At 64.6% G+C, this 20,123-nt stretch overlaps 2 protein-coding genes across 5 annotated transcripts; both read right to left on the bottom strand.

Moving 5' to 3' along the window:
* Positions 1 to 2,187: 2,187 nt before the first annotated feature.
* ARL8A (ADP ribosylation factor like GTPase 8A) lies at positions 2,188 to 9,505 on the bottom strand. 2 transcript variants are annotated; one of them, XM_043923507.1, is made up of 7 exons: positions 9,164 to 9,491; positions 5,242 to 5,322; positions 4,975 to 5,048; positions 3,932 to 4,025; positions 3,701 to 3,768; positions 3,444 to 3,514; positions 2,188 to 3,107 (listed from the first exon to the last, which is right to left on the bottom strand). In XM_043923507.1, exons 1-7 carry the CDS (start codon positions 9,284 to 9,286, stop codon positions 3,058 to 3,060), a joined length of 561 nt encoding a protein of 186 aa, XP_043779442.1. In that variant the 5' UTR covers positions 9,287 to 9,491; the 3' UTR covers positions 2,188 to 3,057. The 2 variants fall into 2 exon arrangements, with proteins under 2 accessions (XP_043779442.1, XP_043779441.1); XM_043923506.1 differs by lacking the exon at positions 2,188 to 3,107 and adding an exon at positions 3,119 to 3,347 and having other exon boundaries at positions 3,405 to 3,514; positions 9,164 to 9,505.
* Positions 9,506 to 10,548: 1,043 nt separating this feature from the next.
* Positions 10,549 to 19,195, bottom strand: PTPN7 (protein tyrosine phosphatase non-receptor type 7). Of its 3 annotated transcripts, none has more exons than XM_043923511.1 (10): positions 18,994 to 19,195; positions 18,013 to 18,327; positions 17,431 to 17,614; positions 17,099 to 17,183; positions 15,968 to 16,044; positions 14,671 to 14,808; positions 14,343 to 14,453; positions 13,658 to 13,755; positions 12,489 to 12,602; positions 10,549 to 11,823 (listed from the first exon to the last, which is right to left on the bottom strand). In XM_043923511.1, exons 2-10 carry the CDS (start codon positions 18,069 to 18,071, stop codon positions 11,730 to 11,732), a joined length of 960 nt encoding a protein of 319 aa, XP_043779446.1. In that variant the 5' UTR covers positions 18,072 to 18,327; positions 18,994 to 19,195; the 3' UTR covers positions 10,549 to 11,729. The 3 variants fall into 3 exon arrangements, with proteins under 3 accessions (XP_043779446.1, XP_043779443.1, XP_043779445.1); XM_043923508.1 differs by having other exon boundaries at positions 13,658 to 13,815; positions 18,994 to 19,174; XM_043923510.1 differs by having other exon boundaries at positions 13,658 to 13,815; positions 18,013 to 18,281; positions 18,994 to 19,174.
* Positions 19,196 to 20,123: the final 928 nt, after the last annotated feature.

The following is a 20,123-nucleotide window of genomic DNA, read 5'->3' as shown; positions in this document are numbered from 1 at the left end:
CCAGGACGGGTGACGCCAAGGGAGAGGGAGGCCGTTGCTAGGTGATGGCGCTGCTGGGCGCACACTCTTTGTGCTGTGAGATGCAGGCGGCCTCCACAGTGACCGAAGCCCCCAGCCTCGTCTGCAGCAGCTTAGGATGGAGGGGGAGCAGGCTGGGGGTGGGCCAAGGGCAGGCCGGGTGCTGGGTGCCCTCCCCCACTTCCTCTCCGCGCCCCCCACCCGAGTCCCAGATGCACCAGCAGCTTCCTATGGGATGTGTGGGGGGGTGGTGAAATGGGGATGAGCAGGGCAGGGCGGGGGGGCTCCGCCACATCCTGTCTGGGGGCTCTGCCAAGGGGCACCCTTGCCTCTCCCAGCTCAGAGCCATGCGAGGAGATGGCGGCCCCGAGGCCCGGCTCGCCCTGCTGCCCCGGGCAGCCAACGTGAGTGGCCTGTAGGATTAGTCAGCCAGCGGGCCTTGGGAAGGAGCCACGGTCCCTCGGGCCTGGCCAGCTGAGGGAACAAAGCGGCATTTGTTGCTTAGGGGTCCTGGGCCTGAGGTGGGGGTGCTGGTTGGCAGTGGTGAGCAGTGGACTTGAGCTGGGTCTTCAGGGGATACCAGCCAGCTGGGAAGGGCCAACCCACTGAGGCCCCTACTCTCCCCCACACTTGCAGTGAGAATTGCCTCCCTTGGGCAGACTGGACCGCAGTGAAGCAGGATGAACTCCTCACAGAGGCCTGGAGTCACTGGAGGCCTCAGACAGGACTCCTAGAGCTCCAGGCAGGAGGCCCGGCGTCCAGCACCTTCCTTCTTGTCCTCCCCTGGGGGTGCAGTTCTGCAGAGCTGCAGAGGGCCCCACTCCCACCATGGTGCATGAATCTGGTCTGTCCCACAGGCACCTCCTGCGTGCACTGGGCAGTCTGTCCGATAGGCGCCTCCTGCGTGCACTGGGCAGTCTGTCCGACAGGCGCCTGCTGCGTGCGTTGTTTACAGGCGCTGGGCAGGAGGGTGCCTGCTGGGTGAGCAGCTCATCCTGTCTCAGCTCAAGTCCTACCCTTCTCAGAGGACACGGGAGGCCAGAAAGGCAGGTCAACGGATCCCCCCATCCTGCTCTCCAGACCGTGGGTGCTGGTCCTGCCCAGCGCCCCAGGCCACGGCGTCACCAGCCACCGAGCAGCCGGGAGGACCAGCCTAGCCCTGGATCCCTGGCCTCTCCTGAGGGGCTGGTCAGCACGTGCGCAAGTTCAGTCGTGCCCAACTCTGCATCTGCTTGGACTGATCCGCCAGGCTCCTCTGTCCGTGGAATTTTCCAGGCAAGAATACTGGAGCGGGTGGCCATTTCCTCCTCCAGGGGATCTTCCCGACCCAAGGATCGCACCTAGTCTCCTGCATTGCAGGCGGATTCACCACTGAGCTACCTGGGAAGGCACCCCAAAGTCATCTGGCTCCATTGGCCAAATTCTATCAAACCTCGCAACAGCGGGGAGCCCCTCTCCAGCCAGGCCACTCCTCCCTGCCGTCATGATGACCGGAAGGAGCCTCCAGGAGAAAGCCCCGAGGACATACGAGCTCAGAGCCACCAAGGCAGGCCCGCCTCCCAGGACCCTGGAAGCTGCTTTCTCCCAGCAGAGGCTGGATGAAGCCTGCGTGTAGGGCCGTCCCATTTCTGGGAGGAGGGGAGCCCAGTGGGGCGGGGCTTACGGTAAAACTGGGTCAAGATGGCCCCGGATTTGGGAAGGATTTTCGAGAAGCGTGATGCAAGGCTCTGAGCTGCTTTGGAGGGGGGCGGTTCTTGGTGGAAGGAGGGAGGGCGCGGCCTCTCCTGGGAAACCAGCAGCCCCGAAACCAGCGGCTGAGCGGGTCGGCTGCCGGCTCCGCACGCCGGGCGCTGCCCGCCCCAGGGCCGTCTCCTGGCTCCGCCCGCTCCAGGCGGAGCCCTGGACACACTGCGCGCGGCATCCCTCGCGGTGGCGCGGCCGGACAGGTGGTAACACCGGCGCCCTCGGGCGGCTGGCAGCTCAGAGCGGGGGACCAGAGGAGGCGGCGGCAGGCAGGAACCGGGCCGCACGCGGGGGCCGCTCTGTAAAGAGCCATTGTGTGCCCGGGCCAGCGTGTGCCTCCCGCTGGCTGGGTGCGCCCGGGTGGAGGGCTGGAGTCCTGAGCCTACCGGGCCACCGAGGGCAAAGAACTCACACCATGCAACCCCCCAACACAAAATTGTCGTTTATTCTTGTTAGGAGGCAAAAAAATGTACAGTTACAAGAATCATCTTCCAAACAGAGGTTAAATATGAGCAAAAAAGTGTAAAAAAGGAAGAGGGACATCACTTTACAAATCATTAAATTAAATAAACCAACAGAAAACAAAAATCCAAAGAACCAACCCCCCATGCTGAGTTCTCTCCTTGTGCAACTCTGCAAAACGAGAACAGAAAGTGAGGTGGCCCGTGGAGATGGGGGCCTGGGGAGGGGCGGGAGCTGGAAGCCGGCCGGGCAGCGGGGAGGGCGGCGGGGGCACCTTGGAGGCGGCCCCTGCCCTCCGCCCGGCTGGGGCCGAGAGGGGAGTCCCTGAAGGCTTGCTCCCATCTGCCTGACATCCAGACACTGCGGGGACAGACGAGGCTCGAGGCTCGGGACGGCCGCCCCTGCCAGGCTGGTGCCTTTCCGGGCAGACCGGCCCCAGCCGACCCCGCGGCTCCCTCCTGCTCTCCCCACCGCCCCCTCCCAGATCCTGGCTGGGCCCTGCAGCATCAAATGGTTGATTTTAGTCTTTGCTTAAATTAAAAAATTAAAATATATATACATATATATACTGTACACACAGGACAATAACAGTGTGTGGGAAAGGGGAGCGGGAGAGGGGCGGGGACGGAAACGGAGCCGGGAGGGGGAGGTTAGGGGGCGGGCGGGAGCCATTTATTTTACAGTCAAATCAGTTCAGCAGAACGGGACTCTGGGGCCCCCCGGAGGACCCTCCCCGCGCGGAGTACGGAGGGTGGGCTTGGGGGGCCGCAGGGGGAGGGGGAGCTCGGCCTCAGGTTGGGACGCGGCCCCTGGTCCGAGGGCACGGCCGCGGTCTCAGCTTCTCCGAGACTTTGAGTGCTGGATAAGCCACTGTAGGGTGATGTCTGGGGGACAAGGGAGCAGGTTACAAGGCTTCAGGGCTGCTTCTCCTGCGGAGAGCGCACACCGGGGGCAGGGGGGCTGCAGCTGGGGTCACCCCACGGGCGTCAAAGCCCAGTTCTAAAGTCAGACCTGCTCCGACAGAGACGGATCTCCAGGGGGTTCGCCCAAGACCGCACACCAGTGGACGCAGGGCGGGGCCTTCCTGCCGCCCGTCCCACCCGGGGAGCCCGGAGCCTCCCGTCCTGCCCCCGCCCCCTCCCCCTCCCCCTCCCCCTCCCCCGCCCCCTCCCCCTCCCGTCCTGCCCCCTCCCCCTCCCGCTCGCGCCCCCAACACCCACCGATGTTGTCCTTCTCTTTGCAGGAGATGGAGTAGCAGCAGATCTCTCGGTCCTGGATGGCAGACAGGTTCCTGCGGGGACCACCCAGTCTCCTGAAGCTGCAGCCCAGGGGACTGGGGACTGGGGGCTTGGGGCAGGGGCCGAGGGTGTCGGGGAGGCCGGGAGGAGCGCGAAGGGCGGGCCCGCGGGCGCCACCGCGCGGCCGGCGCCGGGAGCGCGCGAGCCCTCCGCTCCGCGCCGGGGGTGAGCCCACTCACATTTTCTCGATCAGCTCCTTCTCATCCAGCGCTCCCGGAAGGTCTCGCTTGTTCCCCAGGACGAGCACCTGCCGCGAAGAGAGGACAGGGCTCAGACCAGGGCTGCCGCGGCCCGGCCGCCCTGGAGGGGGTGGGCCCGGGCGCCCCCACACCGCCCCACCCGCGCAGAGCCGGGCCTGCCCGCCATCCCCACGTCCCGGGCCTTGCCCTCCCACTCCACGCGGGGCTGACCGGGATGCCCTGCAGCTGGGGCTTGTCCAGTAGGTTGTGGAGCTCATTCTTGGAGGCCTCAATTTTCTCTTGGTCAGCGGCATCCACCATGTACCTGGGGGACAGCAGGTGGGGACACAGTTGACCCCACAGGCTGGGGTGGGGGTGGGAGCTGCCACCTGGGCGGGCTCAGCCAGGGGCTCCGGTGGGACAACCTGCGGGGACCGCGGGCACCTGCCCCCACAGACACGGAGAGGCTGCTGCTCGCACGGGAGCACGGGTCCTGTGAGATCAGACCCCAGTCCTTCCAGGAGGGACCCTCTTCTGTTCTCACAGGAGGACTAGACAAGGGGGGAGAAGACTGCAAAGGAAGCGCCAACAGGCTTTATGCCCAAAATGCTTTTAAAGAAATTAGACCGGGGAGTTCCCTGGTGGTCCTGGCTGCAGGGGGTGCCAGTTCCATCCCTGGTCCAGGAACTTGAAGATCCCACATACCACGTGGCCAAAGAACTTAATAATAAATCAGGTTACAGGGTGTAAGATAAGCCATGACGATGTGCTTTACAACATAGGGGATAGAGCCAATATTTTGACATAACTATAAAGTGTTACCTTTAAAAACTGTATAAAAAACTAAAATTTAAAAACAATGAAAGCTAAATGATCTTTTGTTCAGACACATATATATGATGTTGTTGCTATTTTTTAAAAGCAAGGGAGGGAATTCCCTGGCAGTCTAGTGGTTAGAACTCCACGCTCACTGCCAAGGGCTGGGGTCAGGGAACGGAAATCCTGCAAGCTGTGTGGTGCGCCAAAAATGAAAAAGAAAATAAAGTTAAAAAGGAAAAAAAAAAAAAAAGGGAGTGAACCACTAAATCACATAAATTCAGGACATAAATGAGTCTGAGTCGGGGGAGGTACACGCGGAGGCTTCGGCATGAGGCGATCGGTGCTGCGGCTCTCAGACTGGACGGTGGGCCTCCGAGGGTCCGTCTGAGCAAAGGCGAAGCCAAAGCGGCGACAGGGGCTCGCGCCGCCGGCCAGGGCCCATCCCGCGCACTCACACGATGGCGCTCACTCCGCGGCAGTAGCGCTCCCACATGCTACGGAAGCGGGGCTGTCCCCCGATGTCCCAGAGCTGCAGAGAGGGGGCGGCGTCAGCGGCGGGCGGCCCCCGGCCCAGCCGGGCTTTCCCCCACCCGCCCCAACTCCTCGGGAGTCGGCGCCCCGGACCCTCGCCCCCACAACTCCTCCACCGTAGGCGCCCCGTCCCGGTCCCCGGCTGTCATCTGTTCACTAGGAGGGCCCTCTAGCGCTCCCCGGCCGCGCACCTTGATGGTCACGTTCCCCTTGGTGATCTTGCGCATGTTGAAGCCCACAGTGGGGATCATGTCCTCGTTGAACTGTCCTGACTGGAAGGGAGAGTCAGAATCGGGAAGGGGGCAAAAACGGCAGGAGCCGACGCCCGGTCCCATGTGGCCACGGACCAAGTCTTCCGGAGCCTCTCCTGCCTCCACCCCCACACCCCCACCCCCTCCAGGCCACCAGGGGGTCCCTGGCGGGTCCCACGTGCCCCCCACTTTCAGGCAAGACACGGCCCTGGCCAAGCCCGGCGTCCACCTTGCAGTTGGGCTCTCCTGTGACAAAGAGGGCTCTGGAGTGGCTCCGCCTGCACAGAGAGTCCCCCCTGAGGGCCAGCCTCCACGCCCCCATTTATCCTCTGGTGGAACAGGTGGGGTAAACGGTCCAGGTTCACACTTGCACAAGGCAGTGAACATTCATGTCAAATCCGGGTGGGTAAGTCAGCCACACCCCACATGCAATGCACAGCAAGTGTTTTCTGGGCTTCTTTGTACTGTACCCATTTGTAGGATGGGTGGTCCTCCCCGGGACCTCACCAGACCGAGAGCTCCTTGGGGACTAACTCCATTTCCCATAACCCAGTTTCATATTCTAACAATTCTCATTTCTCCCCTCTAAACTGTCTCCATGATCTCTAGATTGTTCTAAACTAGCCACAGGCCTCTAAAGGCCGGACCGTACTCCGCCCAAGGCTGTCTCCACGTTCACATGTAGGCCTCTGCTCCCCCTCGGACACAGGCTGAAGGCAATGTGGCTTCCTTAACCTTGAACCTGAGGGGACAGCCTTGCTCCTCTGTGATGCCACCTCCTACTGCCAGGCGGCAGGAGTCCTTTGCCTCCGGCCACACAGAGCAGCCAGGGGCTCTGATCACTGGCCAAAGTGTGGACATTGTGGTTTCTTGTTCAGAGCCTGTGAGTGTGAACCAAGTCCTCCGCCCCAGCTGAATGAGATAGACGGATTCCCTTTTATCTTCAGGAGTCATCAAGGCCCTTGGATGGGAGCGGGGGCCACCCAAGAGGCGTGCTAGGGATGAGGCAGATCGAGGGGCTTCAGAGACCCCTGAGAGTGCACCCAGTGTGTCTGCACACATTGGTGAAAGGGTCTCTGGTTTCCAGCAGGTATCAAAAGGGTCCAAGAGCCTCTAAAAGTGAGGAAACTCAGGAAAAGGGAGCGCCCTGAGGAGGCGGCTTCGCTTTTGGCTAACTAGGGAGAAGCATGTGTGGTTTACCTCTGCAAACCCCGGCAGGGTGTGGGGGGCGCACCCCCACCATGAGCATGTTAAGAACATGGAGACTGAGGAAGGGAAGCCCAGTTCTCATTTATCACTCTTCATGGAGGAGCTTGGACAAGACACTTTGACCTCTCTGGGCCTTGAAGTTTCCTTCTGTGAAATGGGGGAGAGGGGTTTGGTTTCCTAGAAAGTGGCCAACGGGCTCACAAAGAGCTTGGAAATGGTTTCCATATGCGAGGAACCATCATTGCCCCCTGGCGACAGAACACCCACAGGCTCTCGTAGAAATAAAAAGCCCAGCCTGGCAGAGGAGGGTGCCAGGAGGACCCTCAGGGAGGCAGGCTCCCTGCCCTGGGATTTCCAGGTCAGCAGTGAATCAGAGCTAAGCTGGAACCAGTCGCAACTTCATTTCTCGGCTAAGGCCTCGGATCTTACAAGCTCCTCCTTCACGGTCAGCAGGAACCCTAAAGTTGTCTAGTGGAGCGCCCCCTCAGATTTGAATTCCCTCTAGCTCATCCCTCCTGGGTTAGCTATAGCACTCCGAAGTTCTTTATAATGAGTCAAAAATCCATCTTCCCAAGTTTACTCCTGGGTACCTCAAGATCAGTTCTTCCATTGGACAGTCATTCACACTTTAAAGTATTTGAAAATATTTGTCCTCTAGCTTCCCTTGGGCAAAACACCTCCTACTTGCAGGCAGCACAGCCTTTTCAGAGCTTGGGAAGCTGAGGTTTGGGTTCTCCGAAGCACGGAAGTCTCAATGACACTGCCCAGCTCACGTTAGCCGTTTGAGCAGCGGATACATAAACTCAGTTTCTATTTACAGTCAGACTCATAGAGTGAGCAGAAGAAACAAACGGGGAAAAGCTGAGACAAAGAAAGGCCAAATGAAGAGGCCAACGGGATTCAGAAGATCAGTGGTGGGCACAAGCGCAGAGCCCAGGGTCCTGACTCTTTGTTTCTTTCTGAAAGACACTCCACTGGGATCATACCCGGGTATGGCCCTGGAGGAGCTGAGAACTCTGGACTCACTCAGACCTGGGCACTCCCACTGTGGCCCACAAGGATGGATGTTTCTGGGAAGCCTCTTTCCAGGGAAATCTAGGTTGCACTTTTGGGATGTGCGAGCTGAGGTGGCACGTTTCATGTCGTGAAGATGAAGGTCTGGCCGGGGGCGAGAAGCCTCCTTGTGCACCTCAGAAACTCTTGACCCTGGTGATGGAATCTGTGACTCTGGGATTCCGTTCTGACCTGCCAGAGCCTCCTGCTCTCTGGACACGACCAGGACACAGAAGCCCCTGGGCGCCTGCGGATCCCCGCTGGGGACACGGCTTTGTAGCCGCTCCAGGAGGAGCACATCCCCAGAGACCAGAGGTGACGCCCAGGCTGAGCCACGAGAGCAGCAACCAGCCCCCTCCTGGCCTCACCGCGGTCATCTCCCAGCTAGGCACCTGGCCCCTGCTCCTGGAGCCCGAGCCCAAGTCAACACCATGTCTAACCAGGGGTCTGCGACTGAGGGCCAGAGCCTGGGCAGACAGGAGCCCAGACACCATCCTGCCAACAAACCCAGACTGGGCCCCACAAGCTTGTCCTGCTGGGTGAGCAGCCAGGAGCCCCTGGGCAGAGGTCATCACAAACATGTTTAGGAAAGGGAGCCAGTGCCCAAACACACCGTCCTGGGGAATCGAACCCCAGCCTCCCTCCACCCTTCTCTTTGAGGGTGCGCAGAACGGGCAGGGGAGGTACCCAGGCCCGCGGTCACACTTCTCAGCTGACCCATCTCATGCACCGCCGGTCCACAGTTCTCAGAAAACCCAGGCAGGGCACGAGCCGAGCCCTGCCCAAGCCTCCCTCAGCCCCACGGGCCCAGCGCAGCCAGCTCACAAACGCACAAACGCCTGCCAGGCCGCGGCCTCCACTGCAGTTCAGCTCGTCTTCCCCTTTTCTGAGACACATTTTAACTCCTTCCCCACCACCGCCCTGACTCTAAAAGGCTCACACTCGCCCACCCGGGTCCCGGAGCCACTCTCCCCTCTGTCCCCAGAATGGACCTGTCCCCCACCTCCACCCCGTCCTCTGGGTCCCCACCTCCTCTGCAACTTCCGGGCCAGGCGGGGCCTCCCAGCTCCTCGGAGTGCCGTCCAGCCCCCCGGGACCCCCAGCTGGGTAGAGGTTCCCGTAGAGGAGGCGTCTGGGCTGGCGCCCTGGGCCCCGGGCGGATTCCACTCCCCCCAGAGCATCCCTCTCCCCACCACCATCAATAGCGCCGGGGCTTCCCCTTCCGGCCAGGCGGGGTTGACCCCCCGGGGTGGGGCTTGGGCCGCCGGGCCCCCTGCCCAAGCCGCAGGGCATCCCATCCCGCGACCCTCCGCGCGGCAGGCCCTGCACTTTCGCCCCGTCATGCGCCCGGCTGCGGTGCGGAAGGCGGGCCGTCTCCGCGGGCGGCGGTCCCTCGGGCCTCGTGACACCCTCGGAGCCGCCAGTCCCGGGCCTGAGCCGCGTCCCCTGTCCCCCGCCCCCCGCGCCCTCGGTGCCATCCGGGCCCGGGCGTGCGCCTCCGGGCCCCCGGGGCCGTGGTAGGCCCCGCGCCTCCACGCCGGGCGGGGACCCACTCAGCCCGGCGCGGCGGGGGCTCGGGGCCGGCGGCCGGCGCCCGTACCGCGATCACGTTGACGAAGGTGGTCTTGCCGGAGTACTGCAGCCCGACCAGCGTGAGCTCCATCTCCTCCTTCCAGAACAGGGCCTTGAACCAGTCCAGCAGCTTGTTGAACAAAGCGATCATGGTCGCTGCGCCGGCCGCGCCTGGTGCCGGCCCCCCGCCGCCCCTGTTGCCCTCGCGCTGCGGCCGGAGCGGCCCTCCCCGGTGCGGCCCGGCTCCGGGCTCGGTGCGGGCGGAGGCTCGGCAGGAGCGCGCGGCGGCCGACGACTCGCTGCCGGGATCGGCGCGCCGATGGGTGTGGCCTCGGCGCGTCCTCCCCCCGCCCGGCCGCCGTCCTCCTCGCCGCCGTCCTCCGGCTCCGCCCGCGTGGCCGCCGGCCCTGCTCGCCCCCGAGCGAGCGCGCTCCTCCGCGCCGGGCAGGCGGGCCGAGCCGCGGAGCGTTGGGCGGGGCGCGAGGGGCGCCTGGGGAAAGGAGCTCCGGTTACTTTTCCCCTTCGCGAGCTGCCGCGTCCTGACGGGCACCGGTCTGGTGTTCCAGGCAGTGGGTCGGAGGTGGGCGAGGGCGCTGTCCAGCGGGAACATTTCCAGGGTGGACGAGGGTGGTCCGCGGCCTCCCAGGAAGTGGGAGGAGGTCTCTGAGATCTTTTGTTCCCTGCGTCCTGGCCTCTGAGCATCTCTGGGTACCGAGCCCCGATCTCTCAGAGGGTACCCCGCGGAGACGAACAGCCGCCAGTGAGCGCTTTGTCAACCACGATGTACCAGAACTCCCTGCTTATAAGCCTCTGGCCCAGAGCGGCTTTTACTAGGACCACAGTGATACTAGACAGAGAAGATCCTGCCAGGCGGTTTCCAGGGAGGCAGGTTTGTGGCAAATGGAAAAGTTGGCCTGTGCTGGGTAAAAGCCATAGTAGCAGTCAGGAGAGCCACCGGTGGGGGTGGGGGCCTGCCGAGGTGCTGCTGTCCCCGGGGCCCCCAGCCGCCACCCCGCCCTGGCTGCATCTTAGTGTTTGACCTCCACGCGTGTTCATGTGTGCCTGTGGTTTTCATCAAAGGTGTGTAAACTTTCAAATAGCAACCATACCTGCCAAACCCACCAAGATGACCCCATGATCAGTTGCCAGAATGGTGGGATCGCAGGGTCTCGGCCTGCAGAACGTCCGAGCGGTTACATGGCCTTTCTAGTCCCTGCTCTTGGTAAGTTCCTCTCTAGCACCCAAGGAACACCTCTGTCTCCCCTGCCCCCCGACAAGCCCACTCCAGGGTCACTGTTCCCCGTGTCCCTGGAAGGGCTGTAAAAGTGCACATTCCGGGGTGAAGAGCGGCCGCCTGTCCTTGGTCTGTGGATTCTTACCCTAATTGCTGTGAAGGGGCCCTGGAGGCATGAGGACAAGAAGAAACCTTTATTTCCCCACCTGTTATTCTCCACGGCCTGTCCTCAGGTCTGGACAGGGTTCAGGCAGCAGCACCCAGGAAGGGGGACCCGCCCATGTGGCAGCTTTCCTCCTGGGGGGGTCTGAGCTCCACGGGCAGCGGAAGTGCCTCTCGTAGGGCAGGAAGGCCTCAGGAGGAGTGAGTTCACTCCCGGGTGGTGGTCAACCCTGAGATTAGGTCTGGGGGGCCCTGGGCCTCGTGTTGACGAGAGGCGTGGAGGGCAGTTAGCTCTCCAGGGTGAACTGTGGCGGACCCTGTTCAGCCTGAGCCCCTGGCCCACATAGGTGCTTTAACCCAGGATGCTGGTGGAAACAAGCGTGCCGTCCAGGCATGCTCTGCAGGGAGAAGGGCGTGGCGGGACTCTTATCTGGAGTCAGGCAGTGCTCTCGGCTCCTTGCTCAGGTCTTGTGTTCTTCCTGGGCACGCGCGTCCCTTCTGAGGCTGGCAGGCAGGCTGAGGACGCAGGGTCTCCCAGGGGAGTGGCTGGGGCAGGCGGCTGGCAGGTACGGAGGCAGGGGCAGCAGTCTGGACCGTGGGGAGGTGTTCCCACACTTTCCTTCTTCTAGAGACTTTAACTGTTTGGCCTGGTCACTTCTGTAGCCTGTTCCTCAGACCCCAGTGTGGGCATGGGGCTGTTCTGGTTCTTGCTCTCTTGGGGGTGTCCAGCCTCTGATGTTGGGTGAGGAGGCAAAGTCCCTGGCAGGATGCTGAGGACGTGGTCAAGGCAGCACCAGGCTTTTCCCACCTCCGGCCATTAGCCTGTTCTCGGGCTGGACCAGGATGGGTATGATCTTGGGGTCATGCTCTCGCCAGCCCCAGGAAGGGGGTGCAGCTGGAGCAGCTTCTGGGCACCCTCAGGTTGCTCTGCCCTGGTGGCAGCGAAGCACCAGGTCCATATCTAAGGAAGAGACCGAGGCTCTCACGTGGGGGTCACCCCTGTGTCCACTGGGGGCATCTCCAGGGGGCAGGGGCGTGGGCAGTGCTCAAGAGCCGGTGTCTGGCCTCGTCTTCACTGGCCAGCTTCCTGGGACCCCAGACAGGCCCCCTGGGGATTCCCCAGGTCACAAGGACCCCTTTCCCGAGGCCCCCTTTCCCCAGGCCCGGGGAAGCGGCCCTGGGCAGGGAGGGCTCCGGGTCAGGGGCTGGGCTCCTCTGGCAGCTGGGCGGCGAACAAGGCCAGGGTGTGGTGCAGGAACTGGTACTGCTCAGCCGTCTGGATCATGCCGCCCCTGCGGGGAGAAGCACACAGGCCCTGAGCTGAGGCGGGTGGGGCTGGCCCGACCCGCCCGAAGGCCTGTGGGCACCCCCTCCCAGGGGCGTCCTCTCTGTGGCAGGCCGGGACTCCCCCCACTGCCCCCACCTTCCCCCCCGGGGGAGGGCTGTCTGACCAGCAAGGGATGTTCCTGAGCCCCAAGGTTTCGTCTCCCCAATAATCTTAGAAGCAGTGATTCCCCAGATCTCGTGTTCCCAATGCTTTCCCACTGGTGAGCTCATTCCTTACAGCAGCTCTCCGGGGAGGGGGCCGCTGCTGGGTAAAGAAGTGGGGACCCAGGAGACACAGAGACAGCTTAGGGGGGTGTACCCTGTTCTCTGTCTACACCAGTGAGCTTCTGCGGTTGCCTGTGGCTGTCTTGTTTCTAGAGCCAACCATCCACTCTCTCCCCACCTTCCCCACCCTGAAGAAGGATATTTGGAAAAACGGAAACAAAAAACAAACAAGACTGAAAGCTCAGGTGAATCCTATTTAACTCTAGGAGTGTCCTGTTTAACTCTAGCCGCCCCCCCCAGCTAAATTTTAGGTGGAGATTCTGGCCTGGGTGTAAGGTGCTAAGCTCCTGAAGCCCAAGGGGCCCGTTTTTCTCCCATAGGAAATGCCCAGAGCCTAAGTGCCCACCTGTCCAGTCGCAGCTGGCACACGATGCCCAGGACGTCCACCTCCCCTTGGGCCTTCAGCTGTTGGCAGCCGATGCGGGTGGCGATGAAGCAGCCGGTCCGGCCGATCCCTGCGCTGGGTCCAGGGGTCCAGGGCAGGGCGGGGCGGTCACGGGGGCAGGTGGGCGGGGAGGGCAGCGGCCACGCCTCGGATGCGCCAGCGTCCTTCTCTGACGGCGCCGCTCGCCCATTGCCTGCCCGTCCTGCCCCCAGTCCTCTCCCCCAGCTCTGCCCTGCCTTCTTCCCTTCTTCAGGAAGTCTCCCCTCCCACGTGAACCCCTGACCCCCAGCGTCGCCGGCTGCACCCGTGGCGGGTCCACAGCCCCCTGCCTGCGCTTGCGGCCGCGTGAGTTGCTGAGGACGGGCCTCCCGAATGCTGCGCCTCTTTCGAGTCTGTCCCTGCCTCACCCTTCCGTTTGCCCGCCTCTTAGCCCGAGGCCCCGGGCCTCTTCGGTGGCACACCTGGGTCTCTAGGCCTGTCCTGGGAGGCCCCTCATCCGCACGCCCTCTCTTACCCTGCAGACTCTCAGCCCGCCCCCGCGTCCCGGGCCCGCGCCCTGACTGCCCCCCGCCTCCCGTCAGGCCTTGGGAGCTGCAGCTCCATCCACCGGGGTGCTCCCTGCTGCTCCTTCACTTGGCTCATTCATCTCCCAAGTCTTAGCTTGGCCTAGAGGTCCTTCCTCCCAGAAGACCTTTTCTGGCCAAAGTCTCGTGGGGGCGACTTGGTTCTGTGCCCCCCAACACCCCCTGTCACATTTCATCATGCTGCATCCTGTTTTATCTGTCTTTCCCACCAGACCGTAAAAGTGGGCAGTAACCAAATGGTCTTGTTCACACTGTCTCCTTAGCATCGAACACTGTGCCTGGCAATGACAGGCTTTGAGTGAACATTTGTGGAATGAATAAACGTGCGCCCTGGCAGCAGGGAGCGGGTTTGTCTCCTCCTCCCGTGGAGCGGAAGCTGCCTCTCTGGACTATGCCTGGGTGCCCGGCCCACACGTCTGTGTTCCGCACTTGCTGGATGAGCTGGAGATCCCTGTGTGAGTGAGGCCCGGGCCGGCCCGCCCTGATCCAATCAGAGCCCCTCCGAGGGGCCCCGTGGGGAGAAAGGGTTTCCCTGGGGGTGCATACCTGCAGTGGACCACGATGGGCCCAGAGCTGGCAGCGGTCTCTGGGCTGTCCTCCACCTCAGCCACCAGACGCAGCAGGGGCCCCGCCGATTCTGGGGTCTGGTGGTCAGGCCAGGCCGAGAAGAGGATGTGCTTCAGGGCCCGGCACTGCTCCTGGTGCTGGGCGGGGGCGGGGCGTGAGAAGGGGGCACGGGACGGGGTGACCCCGAGCGGAAGACCGGCCTCCTCCTGCTTGGGCTCCCTCCTCAGACACCCCCGGGAGAGCGCAGAGACCCGCGCTCAGGTCCTGGCTCTGCCTCCCACCAGCACAGGCCTGGTGGGCGTGTCCCTTAGCCTCAAGTTCTTTGCCTTGAACACAGGGCTGTGATGCTCGGAGGCCAGAGAGCTGCTTAGGAGAGCGGAAGGCGCCTCCGGTGACAGGGCCTTAGGCGCGTTCACGTGCCGTTAAGCCTCTCATCAAACTGCCGGACTCCCTCCAGCAGTGACTCCAGGGCCTGCCCCACTCCCCACGGGTATGGTTGGCACCCCCCTGCTGGCCTGGAGGGGCCCCAGGATGGCACCCGCGTCCCTCTTCCGGGCCCATGCAGCTCCACAGACGTGGGTTCAGGCAGGTCTCCCTGAGCAAACCGGAGACTCCCAGGGAACCTCCAGAGAGGGGCGGCCCAGCCACCCGTGGCCCCAGGTACCTGGATGGTGAGTGTCCGCACGGTGTATTCTGGGCGCTCCCGCACGTCCTGGACGCGGATGCGGAAGGGCCCGTACGTCTCCTCCTCTGTGGGCCAGTAGTGGACGCACTTCTGGGCGGGGGGAGCTGGGAGTCAGGGGCTGGGGTCTGTCGGCTGGAACAGGGCTCCCCGAGGCGTCTCCCTGCCCCCCTGGGGAGCTTGACACCTGCAGATGAAGTGCCCGCCTCCCCCTGCCCCCGGCTTCTGGCTGGGGTGGCCTCCGTGGCCTGTGACTCAGGGGCTGACAGGTGTCTTCAGCCCCCGGGGCCCTGCCTGGAGCCGCCCCCACCTCCTTGCCCTCTCGGAGCTGCGTGAGCATGACGATGAGGGGTGCCTCCTCCTGCCACACCATCTCCCAGAAGTCCGACACCGTGTTGGGCATGGGGCCCTGGGTGGCGATGTAGGCCTTGTCCTGCCCGCCGTAGCCCTGCAGGCGGGGAGGCGGGCGGTGAGCATGGGGCCCGGGGCAGCCCGAGCTGCAGGGGCCAGCTCAGGCTGCGGCCCGACACGCGCGTCAGGGACGCACACACCGGGAGCCCCGCGCTGGCCGGGATGGGCTCTGGGCGCGGAGCACAGCCGGGCCCCAGCTCTTGCTCTGCTGAGGCAGACCAGGTCTCGTGCCCGCCCAGCCGCTGCGGTGCAGGTCTGGACAGAGCGTGCTGCGTTCAGTCCTTCGGGGCCTCCTTGAATGGTCCCTTCTACTAGCACCAAAGGCGGGCAAAACCATTGCCCTTTGACACGCTACTTTGTGGAGTTAGCAGCAAGGTGTAGCACACCCCTGCCAGCCCTCTTTCTCCCCTTCAGAATCCTCCTGCTCCTCAGGGGATGGGGGATCCAGACTGTTCACTGGCCCATGCCTCACCCCGGGGCCCTCAGTTCAGTTCACCTCTGACTTTTTGCAACCCCATGGACTGCAGCACGCCAGGCCTCCCTGTCCGTCACCAACTCCCGGAGTTTACTCAAACCCACGTCCATCGAGTCGGTCATACCACCCAACCACCTCACCCTCTGTCGTCCCCTTCTCTTCCCGCCTTCAGTCTTTCCCAGCATCAGGGTCTTTCCAAAAGAGTCAAGTTTTCCGCACCAGGTGGCTGATGCGGGCTGTTCACGTCCACTCCTGCCGGTGTCCCACCCACTCGGAGCCGCTAGAGGGCTCACGTCTGCGCCTGCCGCCTCCCACCCTGCTGGCCGGAGGCTGGGCACTGGGGACAAGGCTAGGCGTGGAGTCCACCTGGCCTCCGGTTCCTTAATTCCTTGACTTAAGCCGCCTCCAAGAAGGAGGGGCTGCCTGGAGCAGCAGAGGCAGAGGGGAGGGAAGGGGCCAGGTGCCTCACTGGGCGGCAGACCTGGGAGTCTTGGGCTAGGGTGGCCAGGGCCGCTCTCCGCGGAGAGGCTGGCAGGTGTGGGGGGCCAGGGGCAGAGGAGGCCGGGTCTTCCTTTCAGCACCGGACGTCTGCTCTGTGCATCCTGGTGTCCTGTTCCGGCAGCTCATGGGGTTGGAGCCAGGACACCAGGTGCCCGGCTGTGCTGGGAGGTGTCCTGGGGGGTCTCTGGACACAGCACCCCCTTCCCCGCCAGCGGCTCACCCGGATGTAGTTGGCATTGATGTAATTCCCATCCTCCTGGCTCTGTGCCCGGCCCAGGCAGACTCGGCTCTGGGGGTCTAGGAAGTGAATACCAGCAGAGGTCAAAGGGCGAGCAGGAGAGCAGCGGCATGCAGGGGTGGTGAGGGGGCAGCCTGTGCCGGCCCAGGCGCCGTGACGAGCAGGCGGCCGCGGCGTTCCTGGGCAGCAGAGGCCCAGGCCAGGGCGGCCCGGGGAGGCCCCGGGCGGTGCCGGCAGGACAGACAGGCGGAGGTCAGAGAGGTGCGGAGAGGGGTCGTGGCAATAAAAATGGAAAGAGAGAGACGGTGGAGGAAGTTTCTCCTGAGAAACCCCACTGGAACTCAGGCTTCATCCCACGCCCGCCCAACCCTGCGAGTCAGCCTCTAAGGGGGCCTTTCTCCAGCTCCAGGCCAGGCCCGATGAAGAAGCTGGCTCCCAGGGGCCAGCTGGTCTGGGCAGAGGGCACCTCGGGGCCCAGAGCAGGCTGCCCCCGCCCCTTCCGTGGGCACTAGCAGGCTGGCAGAAGGCTGCAGCCTCCACACTGGGGGCTGCTGGGGGCGGCGGGTCAGATAAGGCTGCTCTGTGCGGAGCGGGGCGGGGACAGCCTTCCGGGCCTCGTGGTCAGCAGGCCCTGCGCGTGCCTCCGAACACAGGAGGTGCTGACCCGGCTCTGTCAGCCCCGTGAACCCTGCCTGCCGCCTCCTCACCCCTCCGTCTGAGATCCTCAGCGCCTCTTGGGAGCCGTCCGTATGGGGCTCGTCCCCTGCAGACGGGGCTGGCCGTTCCCCAGGCGGGAGGAACAGGAGGAAGGGGGTCGGTGCCTGACACTGTGACCTCAGGCACGCTACATGAGTTCTCTGTAACTCGGTTTCCTCATTTGTAAAATGGGGGTTAGAATGCCACACACCGACTACCCAGGGCCACGCTGAGCAGTGCTGGCCCGCAGTGAGGGCCTAGTCTCAGACTGGCGTGGTTCCTGACCCCTTCCCTGGCCAGGGCCAGGCGGGGGCATCCCTCTGTCAAAATATGAGGCCCCATGCAGGGCAGCCCCCTCCTAGCTGAGGCTGTCTCACCCCCTGAACGCCGCCACCCCAGCCCCACCGCAGTCCTTACTTGGCAAGATGGTCTTATATCGGTCCTTGGAGGCATGACCAGGAATATCCAGGTCTTCAGGGCTGACGAAGTTTGAGGGGATCCTCTGGCGGGGGCGGGGGAGGAGGTGTGTGAGCAGTGGCCCCCTTTGTAGCCTCCCTCCCCCCGCTTCCCTGGTGGAGGGGCCTCGTTCCCGGCATCAGGAGGCGGGTCTGGATGGGGTGCAGGGCAGAGGGTGGAGCCTTCTCCTTCCTGGAGCCCCTGGGGTTCTGTCTCCCAAGGACCCACGGGGACAGGCCTGCCAGCTGCTCCCAATCCAGAAGGGCAGTGACTCGGGGGGCCCTCGTTCTCACCAGGAATTCCTCTTCCAGCTGCGTGGGGCTGGGCGGGCGGTGCTGCAGGGCCTGCCGGCTGAGGGGGCGCCCGGCCGTGCGCAGGAAGTGCAGCGTGACCTCCTGGGGCGTGCGCACAGAGCAGATGGGCTCCACGGCCCCCAGGGACCGCACGTCCAGCATCAGGGCCACGTTGGAGCCGCGCCTGCAGCGGAGACAGCACGGTTGGCCTCCACAGTCACGGCTGTCCCAGCACCGCTGACGGCGAGCTCCTGTCTCTTCTCGACCCTGAGGCCCAGGCCCCCAGCACCCCTGCCCCTCGTCGGCCAGTGAGGAGGCTCTGAACCCAGCAGCTGCCTCCAGCTGCCCCCACTTCCCATTCCTGGCTGGGCCCCTAAAGCTCAGATCCACATCCAGGCCTGGAGGCTCCGGGCCCCTCGAGGGGTGCTCAACCCAGCCTGGGACTTGGGGCGCAGGCGCAAGGCTGACACAGATATGCAAATGAGCAGTCTGGTTTCCTTTGCCTGGGGAGGCGTGGGGGTCCCACCGGAGGGGCGGCCGAGGGCAGGTCGGCCGAGCGGGGCCCTCCTCGGAGGGTCTCACCTCTCCTGCAGCCGCACGTGCTTCCTGGCTGGGGCCTGGTCTGGCGGAGGCTGGGTCATGGCTGCCCCCGAAGGCAACTATGACGGTGAAGGGGAGGCCGGGGCGGTGCTCTGGAGCGGCCCCGGGCCTGGACCATGCTGGGGGCGGCGCCCCCGGAGCTCACGCGGCCATGCGACTTGGCCTCTGGGCCGTCGGGCGGTCTTCTGCCCTCGGGCACCTCGGGTCTCCTTGCTGTCTTCCGCTGTTCCCCAGGAAGTGGTGGTGTGGCTCTGTGGGAAGGCCAGGATCTCTGCAGGGGCGTGGGGTGGCAGCCGCCTGGGGTTAGCGGGAGGGTGAGATAAAGGGTCACGACGGGGGCCGAGATGGGATGGGATCCGGAGGAATCCGGAGGGGCAGGGTCCAGGGGGCGTGCGGCCATTCTGGGTGGAGGGTGGGCTCACGCCCCTGGGTCTGCAGGGGCCTCCTCTGGACAAGAAGGTGAACCTGCGTTGTGCTTGGGGCAGCCGGCCCTTCCACCCAAGGTCCCCCGGGCTCTGGGGTCTCCGGCCCGGGAGGGTGCTGCCTTCCTGCCGCCCATCCCCCGCCTGCCGCAGTAACCGTCACAGGAAGTGGCCTCACCGAGCCCGCGAGCGCAGGGCCTGGGGCGGCGACAGCTGGGGGCACAAGCCAGGCGCAGAGGTGGCGGGGTGCCTTGCCAAGGGCACAGCCCGCCTCCAGGCCAGGGCCCGGCTCAGAGCTGAGCCGGGGTGGTGGGGTTGCCGCGCCCGCGGGGTCCGGGCGGGCAGGGGCGGCTGCAGCAGGACGCCTGTCCGCCCTCCCCGGCCCGCCGCGCCTTGCCTGCCTTCGGGGCCATCAGCGCCCCTGCCCACCCAGCGCGTGACCCCCACGCCCTCCCGCTCGCCCTCCCGGGGACCCCCTCCCGGCCCTCCGTGTCTGCCGACCTGGGGCCTCGGGGCTCCTCCCCGCCCCTCAGGTACTTACAAGGCGGCCGTGTCCCCAGGCGCCTCTTGCCAGCTGTCTGTCTGTCTGTCAGTCTGTCTCTGAGGGCTGGGGAGGCCTCAGGAAGCCCGCTTCCTCCCTCTGCCCCTCCTTACTGCCACCCACGCACACCCAGCTGCCTGTTGCCACCAGCAGGGCCGGCGGCCTCCCGCCTCTGACCCCGGGGCCCGGCCTGTCCACACCTTGGCCACAGCCCGGCCCTGCGCATGGGAATGGCCGGCCCTGACCACCGCCTCTCCTGCAGGGCTTCTCCTCCAGGCCCTGGCCGCCTCTTGTCTCTGCCTGCCTGCTGGGCACAGCGGAGCCGACCCCCACCCCAGGCTGCCCCCCAGAAGCCCTTGCCCCTTCCAGCTGCGGGAATCCCACCAGGAACAGGGAGAAGTAGGCGCACACGGAGGTGGGGGAAGGGGGCGGGAGTCTCTCTCCACGAAGGGAAAGGCTCAGGCCAGGCCACAAGGGTGAACCCCAGGCTGCCAGCTCCGAGATGCCTTGGGTCTGAGCCAGGTCAGCCACTCTAGGGGTGGGCAGTAGAGACACCCCGTAGCAGGGTCTGGGGGCTTCCCCCGCCCCCAGCCCCACAGGCCTCCTCCCAGAACCCTGACATCTACTCAGGGACCCACGGAGGGTGGCCAGCCTCTGGCTCTCACACAAGGCGACCCCCATGTCTGCTTTGCTGCTACGCCACCTGGAGCCTGGGCCCTGGGTAGGGGAGACCCCAAGTCCAAGACCCCACTGGCCTGCCCCTGGCTCACCCGGTGGGCCTCCTGTTGGCTCCCTGCTGGGCTCCTGTCACCTCGAAACATCCCCTCCGGGCGCCCACAATCCCATCCTCACCCCGCCACCCACTTCCCTGATTCAGCCATCAGAAGGTGACAGCAAAATGCGCTGTGTACGACAGGCCGGGGGTGGCATGCAGGAGGGGTGGGGGGCTGCCTGCAGGCAGGGCAGGGTGGCCGCCTGGCGCTCGGGAGGCCCGAGCGGGGGAGCCCAGGTGGAGGGGACAGGGCAGGAGCCTGGGGACCCCTGGCAGACCGGGGGGCGTGGCCTCTAGCTCAGCTGGCCCAAAACCCACCCGTATTTCCACGAGTGGGTAGTGGGGGGCCTGGGAAAGG

The sequence above is a fragment of the Cervus elaphus genome, chromosome 14 (genome assembly GCF_910594005.1).
Source record: "Cervus elaphus chromosome 14, mCerEla1.1, whole genome shotgun sequence".
NCBI classification, from domain to species: domain Eukaryota; kingdom Metazoa; phylum Chordata; class Mammalia; order Artiodactyla; family Cervidae; genus Cervus; species Cervus elaphus.
The sequence above is the reverse complement of the archived record's forward strand: the minus strand, read 5'-3'. Positions and strand labels throughout refer to the sequence as shown.

What these genes read in the sequence shown, in the direction of transcription:
- ARL8A (XM_043923506.1), bottom strand. Translation starts at nt 9,286, where the DNA reads ATGATCGCTTTGTTCAACAAGCTGCTGGACTGGTTCAAGGCCCTGTTC. An exon ending in CCCAGCTGCAGGGCATCCCG is followed by an intron (nt 3,769 to 3,931) that starts GTCAGCCCCGCG and finishes TCTTCGCGGCAG; the next exon opens with GTGCTCGTCCTGGGGAACAA. An exon ending in GCGGGAGGGGGAGGGGGCAG is followed by an intron (nt 3,348 to 3,404) that starts GACGGGAGGGGG and finishes GGGCGGGGGCAG; the next exon opens with GACGGGAGGCTCCGGGCTCC.
- PTPN7 (XM_043923508.1), bottom strand. Translation starts at nt 18,071, where the DNA reads ATGACCCAGCCTCCGCCAGACCAGGCCCCAGCCAGGAAGCACGTGCGG. An exon ending in TGCGGACACTCACCATCCAG is followed by an intron (nt 13,816 to 14,342) that starts GTACCTGGGGCC and finishes GCCCCCGCCCAG; the next exon opens with CACCAGGAGCAGTGCCGGGC. An exon ending in CCCATCGTGGTCCACTGCAG is followed by an intron (nt 12,603 to 13,657) that starts GTATGCACCCCC and finishes CCCTGGACCCAG; the next exon opens with CGCAGGGATCGGCCGGACCG.